Raw genomic sequence first — 16089 nt, 5'->3', positions numbered from 1 at the left:
TCCGCTCTCGCCGCTGCCTCCCGGGAGCCTCTTATCTTGGCAGGAGGAGGAGAAGGAGGAGCGCGGCCGGGAGGGCCACGCGGTCACGTGCGCGGGAGTGGGAACTACAAGAGAAGCCGAGGGGAGGGGGCGCGCAGAGCGGACCGCGGCTGGTCGGAAAGGGTCGCGCAACTGCCGGCCTGGCGCCGCCGCCGCCCGAAGCGGTGAGAGAAAGAGGGGAGGGGGAGAGTGCGCGCACACATACGAGGGGAGGGGGGGTGTTGGAGGCGTAGAAAGCGCAAGCCCAAAGAGACCCCCCCCTCCTCCTTTCCCCCCTCGCCTCCTTTCCGCGCGCGCCTGCTGAATTGCAAGGTGGGGCTGCGTGGGGAGCTGAGGAGCTTCCCCCTCACTCTGTGTTTGGGGATGGGAGTTTACGCCTTCTTCCCAGAACCTGTGAGTGCGCTTTCTGCCTCGCTCGGGGCGTGCTGCCCTGCTTGAACCCCGCTCCCGAGCAGCACCCACCCCCTCGGCTGGCAGCTGCAGCGCGCTTCGGAGTGGCGGGGACCGGGGGTTGCAAGTGGCGAGCGCGCTCCTGCCAAGTGCAAGCGGCGGGGCCGCTCCCTTGACTGCGCTCTCAGGATGTGCAATAATAGCAGCGCGGGGCGCAGGAGGTCCGGGCAGGCTTTGCGCAGAAGTGCGGGTCCTGCTATATAGCAATTGCTCGCGTCTCGTTGGGCGGGGGGCGTTCCTCCACCCTACCAAAAACCGTCACGTGTGACAAGATGTTTTAATTTTGCGGGCTAAGTTCGCTGCCTTGCGAACTCGAAAGTTCAGAGGGGCCAACAAGCCTTTATCTCTTTTTGGATTGGACCGCTGAAAAAGTGGCAGCATAGCATGAGGGATTTTAGTACCTGAAGCCTGTCGCATCTTAGGAGGAGCTTTACTTGCTGGGCTCGGTTTTTTTGTCAGAGAAACAGACATGGCTGGGGGGGGGGGGACACACGAGGTTGCAAACCCATCAGAATTTCGTTTCTTGCTTTTTGCTAAGGTGTTGGTCATTCATGGTGCGATGAAGTGCCTTTGGTACACGTGTTACTCATCATAGATATGCATACACTAGTATCTTAAGGTTCTGTGTGTATGTTCAGTCCTAGAATATGCAGTTTTATTCATATCTCTCCTTAAGGTAGTTTATCCTGCATTGCATGGGGTTGAAATAGATGACCCTTGGAATTCCTTCCAACTGCACAATTCTGTGATTTTATTATTTTATGATAACTATAATAATCAAACCTCTGAGCATATGGAAGGAAGTACAGTGGTACCTCGGGTTAAGTACTTAATTTGTTCCGAAGGTCCGTTCTTAACCTGAAACTGCTCTTAACCTGAAGCACCACTTTAGCTAATGGGGCCTCCTGCTGCTGCTGCGCTGCCGGAGCACAATTTCTGTTCTCATCCTGAAGCAAAGTTCTTAACCCAAGGTACTATTTCTGGGTTAGCGGAGTCTGTAACCTGAAGCGTATGTAACCCGAGGTACCACTGTAGTTGTAACATGAAGTCATCACAGAAACTATTATGATGGATGTGCAGTTGAACATGAGAATTAACCAATGTGTATTTAAAATTAAAATGGAAGCCCATTTATACAGTGACTGAACACACATATTTTCGGACATCCGCACAGGACTTTTTGGCTCTTGTGTTTTTTGTGTGTATGGTTAAATGTAAGATAGGGAGTGAGAAGACTTTCAAACAGATGGAGTATTCTAACCAGTGTCTTATCTTCTTTTTAACCTAAATTGGCATTGTAACTTGTTTTGATTTTCTCTGGAGCAAGTATAATGTAGTTTGTTTTTAAATGTTTTATTAAAATATTTCTTGGGTAGCAAGGGTACATATAGTTTGTCAGTTTTCAGATAATAGGGTCCTTTCTACAAGTCAGTTAGATTCAGTGATGTAGTTGATAGCTGTAGTCTTACTCATCGTCGTACTGCCTTCATATTGACTTTCTAAACAAAGTTGGTCACTGCAAGGAAACTGTTAAAGCATTTAAAGTTGACAATATTCAAGTCAAACCTTTAGGATTCTGCTAAAATAGCTAAACTCTAAATTTGGACCACATTCTAGCTTCCTGCAATGCATTGACTTTTTTGTTAGGTTATGATTCCTAGGATATTCAAAATAACCTACACAGAACATTTGTGCTACTGAGTGTAGATGTGTACAACAAGCTAAAGTTTTGATCTTTTAAGTCATAGTTTAAATAAGACCAATAACATGCAGGTTTACTCTCTTGACATAGCCAGAATTAAATACCCATATTAATTAAATATCCCTACCTTATATCTATGTTAGTTGTCATATAGTTATGAGAATGATGTCCTCAGTTCTGGAGAGGATTTTATTACTATTCATTACAAGAATTAATTGATTTTCCATTACTTTAACAGAAATGCAAACTTTATTGTTTGCACCACAAACCCCATCTTATTTAGCTTACAGAAATTGCATTCACAACCTTTCACTATCTGTAAATCTTAATTTCCTTAGGTATGCTGTTTCCCAAAATGGGAATGGACATAGAATTTTAGAAAACTTAAAATGCAGATGAAAAATTAGTACAACTCACTATAACAAAGTCTAACTTATCTGGCCTTAAGAATTCAGCCAGTGGCAGACTTTAGGCTTTCAAATTTCAGCGGTGCACTGTGCAACATTAAAATTTGGCAAACCCCGCCCCCCACGCTCTGTTGTATAGCATAGTTTTGGCACCCCCTGCAGTGAGTAACCCAGTGCGACCACACCAGTTGTGCTGCTCTAAAACCACCTCTTATTCAGTAGGTGCAATAAATAAATCATGCAACAGGGATTTCAGGGCACTGTTATTAGCAAGATCAGCGTTTTGTGTTATCGTGACCATCACTGAGGAGTGAGGCCATTGCAGAGAGTGCATTCTGTTCCTTGATCCTTATGGAGACTGTGCAACATTGCATGGAGCAGGAAAGATGACGAAACATCCCATACTGGGATTATGCAGATCCAGCAGCACTCTTTCAACATATCCAACAGTTAGAGCTCTTGACAGTTCTGTGTTTGCCAGTGTTTCTGCTCCTTTTTACAGAGGTGGGGGGGAAAGCAGCAGCCTCTAGTCACTCTTCTCCTACTTTTCAGGCAATAATGCTACACTGTTCTTTCAATCACTCTTATTTGTATCCAGCAAATGCAAATACCGTACCAAATGGAGAGCTGTGAGCTTACAGCAGAAAAATGACAATTGGCATATTAGACTTGGTACAAGCGAGTCACATTAAATTCACCAGGGCTTATTTTGGGGATGCATTTGAAGTTTTCCAGTTTAAGGGTCTGATACTGTTTCACTAATTCCTGTAGTCTAAGCTTGCACAGTTCTTCAGTTAGCGTTGTTTCCATCTGGTCCATACAGATAAAACAGCAATTGGCATAGACGACTGTTTGAACTGTGCAAGTTGCATAGTTAATATCCTTCTTGCAGGCAGCACAAAGAGTTGGGTCAATGAGAAAACATGCCTGTATTTCCACAGCATGCTTTCCATTATCTCAACCATTTATTATAGTACTGAATTGGGAGTATGGAGGCACATAAAATTTGGGAGTGTGATAAAAAAGGCATCATTTAATTCAAGATCACGCACCAAAAACTGCATAGAGGGGAAATTAAATAAATCATGTTCAGTCTGGTGTGTTTCCACTTTAGCATTTTCATTAGTAGTAGGAGTAGGAGTAGGAGTAGTAGTAATAATAATAATACATACATACAGTATTCTACTCTTCCACATTTTCATACATTAAGGAGAGCAGTGTACACTTGCAGGAAGGGTGGTACGGGTATTTAAATGTAGTAGTAAATAAACCAAATAGTAACAGCAGCAGATTAAATTTTAAGACAGACAGAGCTAATAAAACCATACACACACACACACATATATATGTATATATATAACATTAAACACTTAATTGATGAACAAATGGGATGAAATCTGCAGCAGCAAAGCCAGCTTCATTGCTTGCTAAACCAATGGGGAATAATGTGTAGCTTACAAGTGAGTCACATGCAGCCCCCCTCCCATGATACTTAGATTCGGCCACATGATATTAGTAAAAGTCAGTGTCTCAGCTAAAACAAGCATGCTAAAATCAAAGCATTAGTTCTAGTTGAAAAGGAAAGGATAGCATGACAGTGGCAATGTGTCTTTTTCTAAAATAAAGAAACCCAGACTAAACCTCATACTATTTCCTTTTTTTCAGTCCTTGAGGATACAAGGATTGACATGCAATGGGATATTTTTATCACTTGATTAAAAACAAAACTTTGAACCTTTTTCTAGGAGTGTGGTGACTGCAGCACCAGCATGATCTTGATTATGCAGAAACCCTGAACTATCAAGATTTAAAGATAAAGTAGTCAATGCCATCTACTAGAACAATGTATAGGAGCTCTCTCACTGATCTGAAAGATCACAATGCAAACACATTCAAACATTGACATGTCTCCCAAAGAGCTTACCAAATGATAGCTAGATCCATTGTATTATATAATTTGCATACTTTAATGCAAGGGTAGCCAACATGGTGCCCTGCAAATGTTATTAGACTGCAGCTTCCATAATTCCTAGCTACAGTGGTAGCTCGGGTTACAAACACTTCGGGTTACAGAAGTAGTACCTCAGGTTAAGAACTTTACCTCAGGATGAGAACATAAATCGTGCGGCAGCAGCGGGAGGGCCCATTAGCTAAAGTGGTACCCTAAGTTAAGAACGGTTTCAGGTTAAGAACGGACCTCTGGAACAAATTAAGTTCATAACCAGAGGTACCACTGTACTGCCCATGCGGGCAGGGGCTGAGGGGAGTTCTAGTCCAACGGTCTGTAGAGAGCACCAAGTTGGCTACCCTGCTTTAGTGGTTCCCCTCCCCTAGTCCAGACTTTCTCAATCTTGGGTTCCTAGATGTTGTTGGACTACCACTCCCATCATCCCTGACTGTTGCCCCTGCTTGCTATGGATGATGGAAGTGGTAGTCCAACATCATCTGGGAAACCAGGGTTGAGAAAGGCTGCCCTAGTGTTTATAGGTACAATCCTGGTGGTCCAAGTACCCTTTGATTTGCTGCTATACTCCCATGTGCTGATCTGCTTTTGCTGTATGAGTCAAAGACTGAATAACTGGCAACTAATCACCTTCCCTGGGGACGCGGGTGGCGCTGTGGGTAAAACCTCAGCGCCTAGGACTTGCCGATCGCATGGTCGGCGGTTCGAATCCCCGCGGCGGGGTGTGCTCCCGTCGTTCGGTCCCAGCGCCTGCCAACCTAGCAGTTTGAAAGCACCCCCGGGTGCAAGTAGATAAATAGGGACCGCTTACCAGCGGTAAGGTAAACGGCGTTCCGTGTGCTGCGCTGGCTCGCCAGATGCAGCTTGTCACGCTGGCCATGTGACCTGGAAGTGTCTGCGGACAGCGCTGGCTCCCGGCCTATAGAGTGAGATGAGCGCACAACCCTAGAGTCTGTCAAGACTGGCCTGTTCGGGCAGGGGTACCTTTACCTTTACCTTTTAATCACCTGCCAGAAGTCACAATGATTGCCCAAACCTTCCTTCATAAGGAATTGCATAAGAAGGCAAAATTGGAGTCACTATGTGCCCTGTTCTATGATAGTTCTCAGCATGGGTGAAGCCAGGATTTATGTTTGGGGGGGCAGAACTGAGCTATCTGTGATGTGATTGGTCAGTTAGTTAAGTATTTTTATTTATAGCTTGCCCCTCTGGTTACACCCATGGTTGCAAGTGATTAGAGTGGTGGAATACTGGAAATCTTTAAAACTCATTATAATGCTGCAATTGATTAGTGAGGTTGCAGTTAAGCAAGAGAGGTGGGGTGGGAAGAATGGACCATACATGGAAGGACTGTAGCTCAGTGGACAGAGTACACGATTTCTATGCAAAATTCTGAAGCTGACTCTTTGACTTCTTCACGTAGGGCTGGGATACTCCTGTCTGAAATCTTGGTGAGCCACTAGCTCACTATTGTCTAGAAGGATCTAGATATAAGGCAACTACCTATGTTCCTAATTCTCCTACAACATCCCCTTAATATATCTTCATCACAGATCCTGATGTGCAACATTTGCTTAACTGTGAACAATATCTTCTGCATACTGCTTTGCTTAAATGAGAGGCTTCTACAGAGTAGAAAAGGTTACTAAACTGCCTGTTTCTAGAATATATGCTGTTACCTTGTGAGTCCTTGAGTGTGAGGAGGTGGGGAGGGTTGCAGAGTAATAATATAATAGCCTGGAACACTTAAGCATGTTTCAAGAGCAGCACTTCCAGTTCTTCATGCACTAGCAAGCCTCCATAAACCTAAATAATACTGTACACTTCTGAGTATTTGGACCATTCTGTTGAACCAATGGAATTCTTGCAAATAAATACCTGAGGACACTACAGAAATGTGAAATTCGTAAGTTTTCTGTTTGAAACCCTTAAGTTGCATTCTACTACAACTGAGAATTTTGATTAATGCCCAAACAAACCTGCTTAACTTAAATGGTAATCATCTAGGTAATGCTGAGTCATGGAATGAAGAGAAGGCAGGTGCAAACTTGTCTGTTAGATCTGCAGCAAGGATCTTAACTATGCCATGTATATGTTGGAAGCGGCAGAATCCAGATGACACTTTTAATGGCACTGGAAACATTTCTGACCAACTTACACTGGTCACAAATAGACCCTTGAAATGAACCTAGATGATGAGATATACCCCAATCTTACAAAGTCCTGACTATTTTGCAGAGATTCAGTTAAGTTTATATATTGCAACTTTGATTGTCCAAAATGTCGGGTTGTGCCACCAGCAACATTCTTTGTAATGGCTAGTCAGACAGTTATTGATATACAGGGATTGTGCATAGACCACCTACATGCCCTCCAGATCATCTGAAAGCTCCTCTGACCCTAAACCCATTTCTGAAATTTGAGGGGTACTAGAATAGCTTCTGGAGAGCACAAAACTGTACACATATGGTCAAAATATGGGCTGCACATGGAGCTGCTTGCATATGTATCCATACAGGACTTTTTAAATACCTGAGCTAGTGTACCCTATTAAAAATATTTCTAAACAAGTGCAGATTCATTGCTTTTGGTTGATACTGCACTCAGACATATGGTCTTCATGCAACCCCTTCCAGCTGATCAGCCAATTGATTTTGGCTACATAGGATCACTGAGGAGGGGATGCTTTGCCATCCTCCCACCCATGACCTCAATGCAGCCCAAATCACTGTCCCCATGCTGCTCTTAGCCATTTAGGAACAGCAATCTAGGCTGCATTGGGATTGTTATAACTATTAATGGTAAAGCAGCTGTGAACTGCCCTGGAATCTTCGGATGATGGATGGTATACAATTATGTTGTTGTTGTTAGTGATGGCCACCAACTTGGATGGCTTTAAAAGAATATTAGACAAATGAATAGAAGATAAGGCTTTAATCAGCTGCTAGCGATGATGACAATGTTCTGCTTCTACTCTCAGAGGCAGTATGGCTCTGAATACCAGTTTCTGGGAATCGCAAGTCAGGGGAATGTTGTTGTGATCTGGTCTTGCTTATGGGCTTTCCATAGGCATCTAGTCAGCCACTGTGAGAACAGGATACTGGACTGGATGTGCTTCTAGCCTGATCCAGCAGGTCATTCTAATGTTCTTAATTAAGCAAAGGCAATTCTATTTGTTAATTAACATAGCAGAATCTGTGTAAAATATGCACCGTAATTGAACTGTGGAATTGACATGCATTAATACATCTTGTGGTAATGAACTTGGTTGGCTATAAAAAGGGAATTGTGAAATAGAAGATGGGTCTATGTGCTACCCCTAGTACTGGAGATGGTGTGCTTTTTGGTTGCTGGGAAGCACAAGAGGGGAGAGTGCTATTGCGCTCAAATTAGCCTCTGTGGGATCAAGGTGTTGGACTGCCATGATAGGCCTCTGTTCCGATTTCAGCAGTGCTTTCCTTATGTTCATGCTGTTTCTGTGTGCTGGGTTCTAATGTATTTTTAATTGCTAATTGTTATTTTTTGTGTGAATGTTGTCACTGAGTACTCCTTTGTTTAGTGAAAAGGGGGTGGCATATCAATTATACAAATAAATAAAATAATTATCTGTATTTTAGTAGAGATGAACACAGAGGCAGAACAGCAGCTTCTCCACAATGCTAGAAATGGACACAGTGAAGACATCAGGCAGCTGCTGGGAACTATGGACAAAGGAGAGGCCATCTTTAACATCAACTGCAAAGGTTAGTATAGGCAGCCTTTTGAGTAACACCTGGGACATTTATAAGTGTTGACACCATGGCTTCATTGGAATAAAATGTATACATTACTGCAGAATATTGGTCTTCTGGTAGTCCTTGGGAGAATGTAAAATATACTGGACTATTTCAGGCCAGATGTCATATCAAAATACGGTGTGTAGCTTCTTGGATCCATTGCGGGAAAAGATACATTTTTGAGAAGGTAGCAGAAAGGTCTTGTGTCATCTGGCACCACTGCTTTGTAAAAGTGCCAACTATGTTTTGAATAAATGCCTTGATGGATCTACTCCCTCAGACAAAAGCTAAGCTAAAGCCATTAGCGAAACTCACGGCAACTCGGCCTTCCTTTTTAATGTCACCTTTCCTCCAAAGAGTGCTATATGTTCGTTATCATAGCAGCAATCCTCTTGAGATAGCGAATGGCCAAAGGTTTCCCAGCTGAGTGGGGAGCCCGTGTTTTCCTGGTCCTTGTCTGAAACTCAAGTCTAACTGCTACAGTGCTTTTACTTCTCACTGAGGATGATACAAATTCAATTTCTATCAATCACATGTGAGAGCATCTTAAATTGGTGCAGTGCAGAATCATGTAGGATCTTTTTCAGTTTTCTTGGATGATATAACTTTGCTTGCATGAAGGGATGCTGTAGTTTAGATTTGTCGTGTTTTGTATTGTATCTTTAGGCAGAAGCAAATCTAACTTGGGATGGACACCTCTTCATCTTGCATGTTACTTTGGGCACACCAGTGTTGTCAAGGATTTGCTGAAGGTATAAACTTGTAATCTTCTAATGAATCAATATTTTCTGTGCTACAGAAATCAGCATTTCTCCTCCAAAGCAATTAGCAGTTAACACTGAAATGTTTAACTTGTAGGTCAAAAGGTTTAAATAGTTAGATGCTGAAACCTTATGCAGACGTTTATTATGTACCCATTACACTCTGCAGGTGTTTCCTGTGGTACATAGTGGGTATGAATTGGGCAGAATCTTTATCAAACCTTCCAGCTTCAACACTTCATCACACCCAACATCCCCTTGCAGGATGGCCATGTCCACTATGTGCACTAATCAGGAACCCTTGACATATTCTTCAAATAGTATAATTGAGCTACTTTAAGTGTGTGTGCGTGCATGTGTATATGCATACATGCACACACACATGAAGCAGAACATGTTGATACTCTTAGCAACTACAGTGGACTAGAAGGGATCATGCTTCAAACTGATTAAAATGTTCAAGCTGTGTCACTTATCTGTGAAGGTATAAAGGACTCTTGATGCAAGTAAGAGTGCTCCTTCAGCTAAAGGTTTTCAGCATTAATCCTAGTACTTAAAATAAATGGCATTGGTGGTTTCTGAGTCTGAAAGATAAGAAACCAAGTTGAATCTGTTAGCCCATAGGCCTTTAGGTCACCAGCAGGAGTTCGGAATGAAATCTAGGCCTCCTGGCTCTAATTTTGAATTCTGTATGTCTATGTAATTGTTAAACCACATAATCCATTTAGTTCTGCTGCATGTGTAGCTTGATCTGACCTCTTTGTAACCCTTTTGAGAAAGAAAATGAGCTGAATCCAATTTGAACAAACTGGATTAAAGGTGGCGATGAAGTAGACTGGCACACAAGAATTGCTACCTTCCCAAACACAGAGAGCTTAGAGCTCAGATCAAGACCAATATAGCTTGCACTTGAGCACAGAGCATAGCAAGTGGACATGGGTAAGGCAGACTGGCCAAACCACCTTTTGGAAAATTTTAAATTAAAATGAGTTTGGCATGGAGAAAGTCTTTACTACACTGGCTAAACTTTCTATTAGAAATTTTGGAGTACAGTCATTCTAATACAGCCTGTCACTGTCCCAAGTAAAACAGATTTTATGTGGAAGTATGCACCATTGAAAGCAAGAATAGAGTTTGTGTGAATGGTCAGAAACCAATTTTCTTGGATGCCAAGCGCTACTAAACAATCTTTCTTTATAGGCTGGTGCTGAAGTAAATGTATTAAATGACATGGGAGATACCCCACTGCATCGTGCAGCCTTCACCGGGCGGAAGGTAAAATTAACAACTTCAGCCTCTTTTCAGAGGCGTACCATTGTTCCTTGTGACTGTTCTCCCTGTCACAGACACCTTGTAATTTCCCCGTTAGAAATGTTTGTTCTGTTTAATTATACGTGGCATTCACTTCCCAAGACCAAAAGTACAAAGCAAAAGTAAACTGGCTAAAAGGAGGGAGAGGTCTCTGTAGATAATGCAACAAAACTTTGTCTTTCAGGAGGTAGTTATGCTGCTTTTGGAATACGAAGCCGATACTTCCATTGTTAACGGGAATGGGCAAACTGCAAAAGATGTTACACATGATAAAGAAATAAGAGAGATGCTGGAAGGTATCCATTCTGTAAGATATATGAACTTTAGAGAATTGGCATTCTGGTAAAGATGCTTTGCTGCTGCGTCATTCAGTATGAACAGTGGTGATGTCTTCATCCTTCTTAGAGACTATTTTACCAAGGTGACAGAGCACTTCTTTTCCCTAATGATAAACACTGTCGTGGCTGCTTGAAACTGTGTCTGCATTGAACACATCCTGTATCGCACGATTAGACCCTGCTGCAAAGCTTTTACAACACTAGAAATGTGTTGATGATGTGAAGAAAACTGCTTGGTAGTTGCTGGTTCACATGATAAACCTCTGCACTGATATTGCATTGACACATAGATATGCAAATTTTGCCAAGGACCTGTGCCTTGAAGCTATTAAGTACCTAGCAGCATCCCTGTTAGTGTTCACAATTAGCACACCGGAAATCTGTGGTTTTCCCAAGAGCCTGATGTAAAAAGGAGACAGTGGCCTTGTGTATCATAACCCACATAACTTAAGCTTTTTTGCATGTGTGAACTTCTAATTTAGTTGCGACAGTAATACGTTATTGAGCCTTTGATGGGTTTTCTTTCCTCTATAAGTGATACAATCTTTGACCATTTCAATAGGTCATGTTGTATGGGTATATTCAATAAATGTTGAGTCATTCACAGTTGTTTTTTAAGGCAGTAAAGTGCTATTTATTGCAGAAAAGTATACACACACACAAACACAATCAAATCTGATTTTAGTGGGGCTTACCAAGTACAATGTCCTTTATCCCAAATTACTTTTTTTTTAAAAAAATCTCATAAGATATATGATTTGTGTGTCCTATGAAACCAGTTCTATTTTTTTGTAAAGAATGTTCTAAGCCACATGTTGCCGATTATGTTTAGGGTGGCTTCCTTGAATTAGATACTCTTTTTACATAAAAGACCCCTTGTGCATTGTTTCATATGCCATATTTGTCTGAGGTGATACAAGGAGTTCCTTCAAATTAGAAGACCACAAAACACTTTCCAACTTATGGTGTATATCCTAAGGTTTGTGACCAATGTTAATTTAGGGGGTACTATTCCCTGAGACACACAGCAGACAATCTAACATGGGTTGAAACTTTTATTTGAATTGTCTGAGGGCATTAGAAATACGGGGTTGTATCCACTAAGTTCTACTAGGTATGAACCCACTGAAATTAATAGACCTAAGCTAGCCAACTTTATTTTCATGGTCCTGCTCTGAGTCAGCATTCTTTTCAATACTGGCATCAATTGCACGTTTCCTTCTTCTGTCCTAGGATAGGAGAAATGTGTACTTGAGTCACTTCTAACATTGACTTCAGAAGCTTGAATAGCATTTTAATAAGGTGCCTGCAGTATCATGCAATGCAGCTTTCCCACGTAGATTTGTCAGCTATAACGAGTTTGTTGAAACTTAAGTGGAGGGTTTAGTATTTGCCAGTGTAAATGTCAGTTCTACCTAAAGTTCCCACGTGATCAATTGCTTCTGATAGGCTACTTTTCTACAGGCAGGGAAGAAAGCTAGGTTACAACTTGCCTACACTAGAATAGTTTGTGAGAACTAGAGACACTCGTGCTTAGAAAAGGATAAAACCTTCACAGGTTTGAGAAAGAGAGGGAGACAACATGCTGTGTGAGAGTGAAAGATTTGCACATAGTTCAGACTTACGGAGTTTCCTGTCACAATATATGATGATAATGACCTCTCTACTTGAACAAATTTATGGAGAAGAAGAGGTGGCTATCAGTGGCTATTTACAATGACAGTCAAGCTGAACCTTCATGTTACTCTGATTTACAAGTACCAGGAGACAAGCAACAGGGAAGGTAAGATGCCTTCACCTTCTAGTTGCACAGTTTCTGGAACGATTTGGCTAGCAGCTATTGGAAACAGGCCACTGCACTAGATGGGAGCTTTGTCTGATATCCCAGGGCTGCCCTTACCTGGGCTCAATGAGTCACTTGCCTTATCCATATCTTCTGCTATTGCTGCCAAATTCTGTAGTGGTTCTAACAACTCATTCCCTTTTTAAAAAGATGCATTCCCAGCACAGATGATATTAGATATAGTACTGTCTCTACTTCACAGGGCTAGAAGCACTGCTTGCTGGGAGTTGTAGTATGGCAGAAGCAGGAAAAGGGAAGGAAAGAACTGTTTGGGCATAGAAGAGGTGAGCAAAGGGTCTTATGTAAAAAGAGTGTGTTACTGGGGAAAGCTGCTGTTAAAAGTATAAAATCCACCAGTATTTTGTTTTAGGACACACTCTCATTAGTTTGTGGCATTTAGCATTATGACGTAATTTGGGATAGAAGTGCTTTGGGATGGCTGGCTGGGAAAAGCTCCACTAAAATTCTGTCAAGCTTTATGTTCTGTATTTCTTTTCGGTTTTTCTTTTTGGTGGAGGGGCTACATAGTCAAAGCCCTGTAGTTGTTTTAAGACTCTCTAATCTTTAATACACACACATAAGCCTTGGAATGATTAGAAATTGTATTACCGTACTTATGTAGATAGCAAACCTGCTTAGATATGATTCAGATAAAGTCTATATTTTGTGAAGAGACATAATAAAGATTATATTATGATAAAATTGACTTTCGCTATCCAATATTGTATCTAGAGTTAACCTTTACTTAGCCGGACACTGAGTGCAGGAGTTGCTCAGTTTTGCATTGTTTGGTCTTCTAGAATTTCAGTTTGCCCTTAATTTCAAAGAAATAAACCTTGTTGGTTAGCATTTGCCATTGAATTCCTCTGTAAGCAGAGATGAATGCTAATAGCACTATTGCCAAATAGCTGCACTCTTATGACTGCACGCCGTGGGGGTGGACATCATTTGCATGTACTGAGTGTGTACAAACCTGTTCCTGTGGATATGATCTGGGTATGAAAGCAGGTTCGGTTAAAGCTGCCTATTCAGATAATCAGAGATGCAATGTGTTCCCTGCATGAGACGCTCCAAAACCTGCTTACCAGGACCTTTTAACTGGAAAATGCTGGGGACTGGACTTTTGGGTTTATGTATGCAAAACATAGGGATGTGGGTGGCGCTGTGGGTTAAACCACAGAGCCTAGGACTTGCCGATCAGAAGGTCGGCGGTTCGAATCCCTGTGAAGGGGTGAGCTCCCGTTGTTTGGTCCCAGCTCCTGCCAACCTAGCAGTTCGAAAGCACGTCAAAGTGCAAGTAGATAAATAGGTACCGCTCCGGCGGGAAGGTAAACAGCGTTTCCGTGCGCTGCTCTGGTTCGCCAGAAGTCGGCCACGACTGGACCTAATGGTCAGGGGTCCCTTTACCTTATGCAAAACATCAGCTCTACTGCTGGGCTGGGCTTGGCCTATATTGTTCTGGAAATTAACAGGCTTGAAGTTTAGGGAATATAAATCTGTGACCTCTCAGGAGGGAAGGACCCACAAATGTTAATTGCTTTTTCATTGGGAATCTAGCAATGAAAGAAACTTTCCTATGGGAGGATGTTGTTTTAATTAATTATTTGTACTTAGCTGTAGAAAGGACTGAAGAAAGAAAACTCGAAGAACTCCTCCTGGGAGCTGCACGAGAAGGAGAAACTGAAAAACTCACAGCACTGGTACATACTGTGTTACCATTCTCTTGATATTTTTAAGCCATACTATACAAGTAATGCCTAAATACAGGGTTTTAAAATCAAAATAGATAATAGTCATGGTGGAAATAGATCTCAGGCAGTGGAATGGCCAGGAGCTCTAGTAGTGCTTTCTGTCTATAATTCTGCTCGGCTGTCTGTGGTGTGTTAGAAAATGTAACTGCAAAAAATTACAAGTATGATTAAATAATGTTTTTTTTATAATTGCCTCTAGTTAAACAGGTCAAATTCTCCTGACATCAACTGCACTGATCAGGTGGGAAATACACCATTACATTGTGCAGCATACCGTGGCCATAAGCACTGTGCTTTGAAGCTCCTAAAATCTGGAGCAGACTCCAAAATAAAGAACAAAAATGGTATGTAAAAGTTTCATTTTATTAGCTCCAGATTTTCCCTTTCACACGAAAAGCAAAGTGAATGGGTTAACTAAAAATAAAATATTATTTTCATCTAACTGGGTCTAGAGTATTGTATTTTAGCGCTGTCAATTGGCTTTGTATTAGAGAATTTTAATCTGGGTTTGTGTTGCTAGTAAATAAGTGCCAGATGCCGATGAAAATAAATACCCAATAATCCTATTTTAGCTCTTACAAAGCCCATATGCTTAACCAGTACCGTCTGATGCATTCTTGAAAGGACTTTTGTTGCTAACGTCATTCTCACATTAAAAAACTGAGCATGGCTATGTTTAGTAGAATAATTTTTGAATCAATCCTTTGTGATACCTTGAGTAAAATGCCTGTTGAACAATACCTCAAACCAAGAGAGCATCCTTTGCTTTTCCTCTCAGCTGTGAAACATAAGGTATATTCTCAGAGTTGCCAACTGTATTGATTCTGATCCAGCTACGATGAAGTAAATCCGTCTGCTCTTTTGAACAGGTCAGACACCCCTTGCTTTAGCCCAAGGTGCAGAAATGAAACACATACTTGGAGGGGGCATTGGGAAGGTGGGTACAGCAGATTGTGTGTTTAATCTGTACCATTAACATGGGTCGACTTGTGTTTAATTTCTCAATTCTTTTGCAGGTGAGCAACAAACCTCCGAAACGATATGAAGGACTACTCTGGAAGGTGCCTATCTTTTTTTCCTTTTTTGCCTTCTCCTTATGTTTTAATTGGCCAGAGTTTTTTTTTTTTTTCAAGCCATAGCAATAACACAAACTGATAGACGGTTCATTCACTGTACTAACTCTCAAGATAGAAGCAGAATTCATACCATAAATGCCCTTATCTTGAACTGCTTTGCTGAGGCAATGGCTCTTGGGAGCAGGCCAGAGGCCAGTGTGTCTCCTTTCTCCAGGGCTGGTTTTACGCTGACCTTTTTAGTGTTATTAGAACAATATTAGCTGTATTGTTCTAAAACAGGCACCCCCAACCTTCAGCCCTCCAGATGTTTTGGACTACAATTCCCACCATCCCTGACCACTGGTCCTGTTAGCTGCTAGGGATCATGGGAGTCGTAGGCCAAAACATCTGGAGGGCCGCAGGTTGGAGATGCCTGTTCTAAAATGTCACAGGGGATACAGCTAAATAATGTTCATTACCTTAACGTTGTTCATCCCTAACAGCAGCTCCCTTTCCTACCTGGTTCCTGGTTGCTCTGCAGTGCCCTCTGGTGTCACATTTTAATATAGCATTATTAACATTCTTAGCAAAATGTAATGTGACCCTTACGTCTTCAAAATCCTTCCTTGCCTCTTTCATAATAATAATAATAATAATAATAATTAATAATACAATGGTATCTCGGGTTACATA

General features: G+C 41.8%; 1 protein-coding gene across 4 annotated transcripts in view; it reads left to right on the top strand.

Moving 5' to 3' along the window:
* The window catches only part of OSBPL1A (oxysterol binding protein like 1A), a 76994-nt gene that overhangs the window by 1511 nt on the left and 59394 nt on the right, over positions 1-16089 (top strand). For 2 of the 4 annotated variants that reach the window (XM_079982629.1, XM_079982628.1), the window contains 8 exons: positions 8179-8304; positions 9004-9089; positions 10299-10373; positions 10594-10705; positions 14205-14290; positions 14541-14685; positions 15211-15278; positions 15358-15402. In XM_079982629.1, the coding sequence (XP_079838755.1) occupies positions 8179-8304; positions 9004-9089; positions 10299-10373; positions 10594-10705; positions 14205-14290; positions 14541-14685; positions 15211-15278; positions 15358-15402 (743 nt within the window). Of the gene's footprint in view, positions 1-85; positions 204-8178; positions 8305-9003; positions 9090-10298; positions 10374-10593; positions 10706-14204; positions 14291-14540; positions 14686-15210; positions 15279-15357; positions 15403-16089 lie in introns of those variants that run through there. The other 2 variants (XM_079982630.1, XM_079982631.1) reach the window with 2 other exon arrangements.

The sequence above is a fragment of the Podarcis cretensis genome, assembly GCF_951804945.1.
Source record: "Podarcis cretensis genome assembly, chromosome: 7".
Taxonomy (NCBI): Eukaryota; Metazoa; Chordata; class Lepidosauria; order Squamata; family Lacertidae; genus Podarcis; species Podarcis cretensis.
This window is presented reverse-complemented; position numbering and strand designations above follow the sequence as displayed.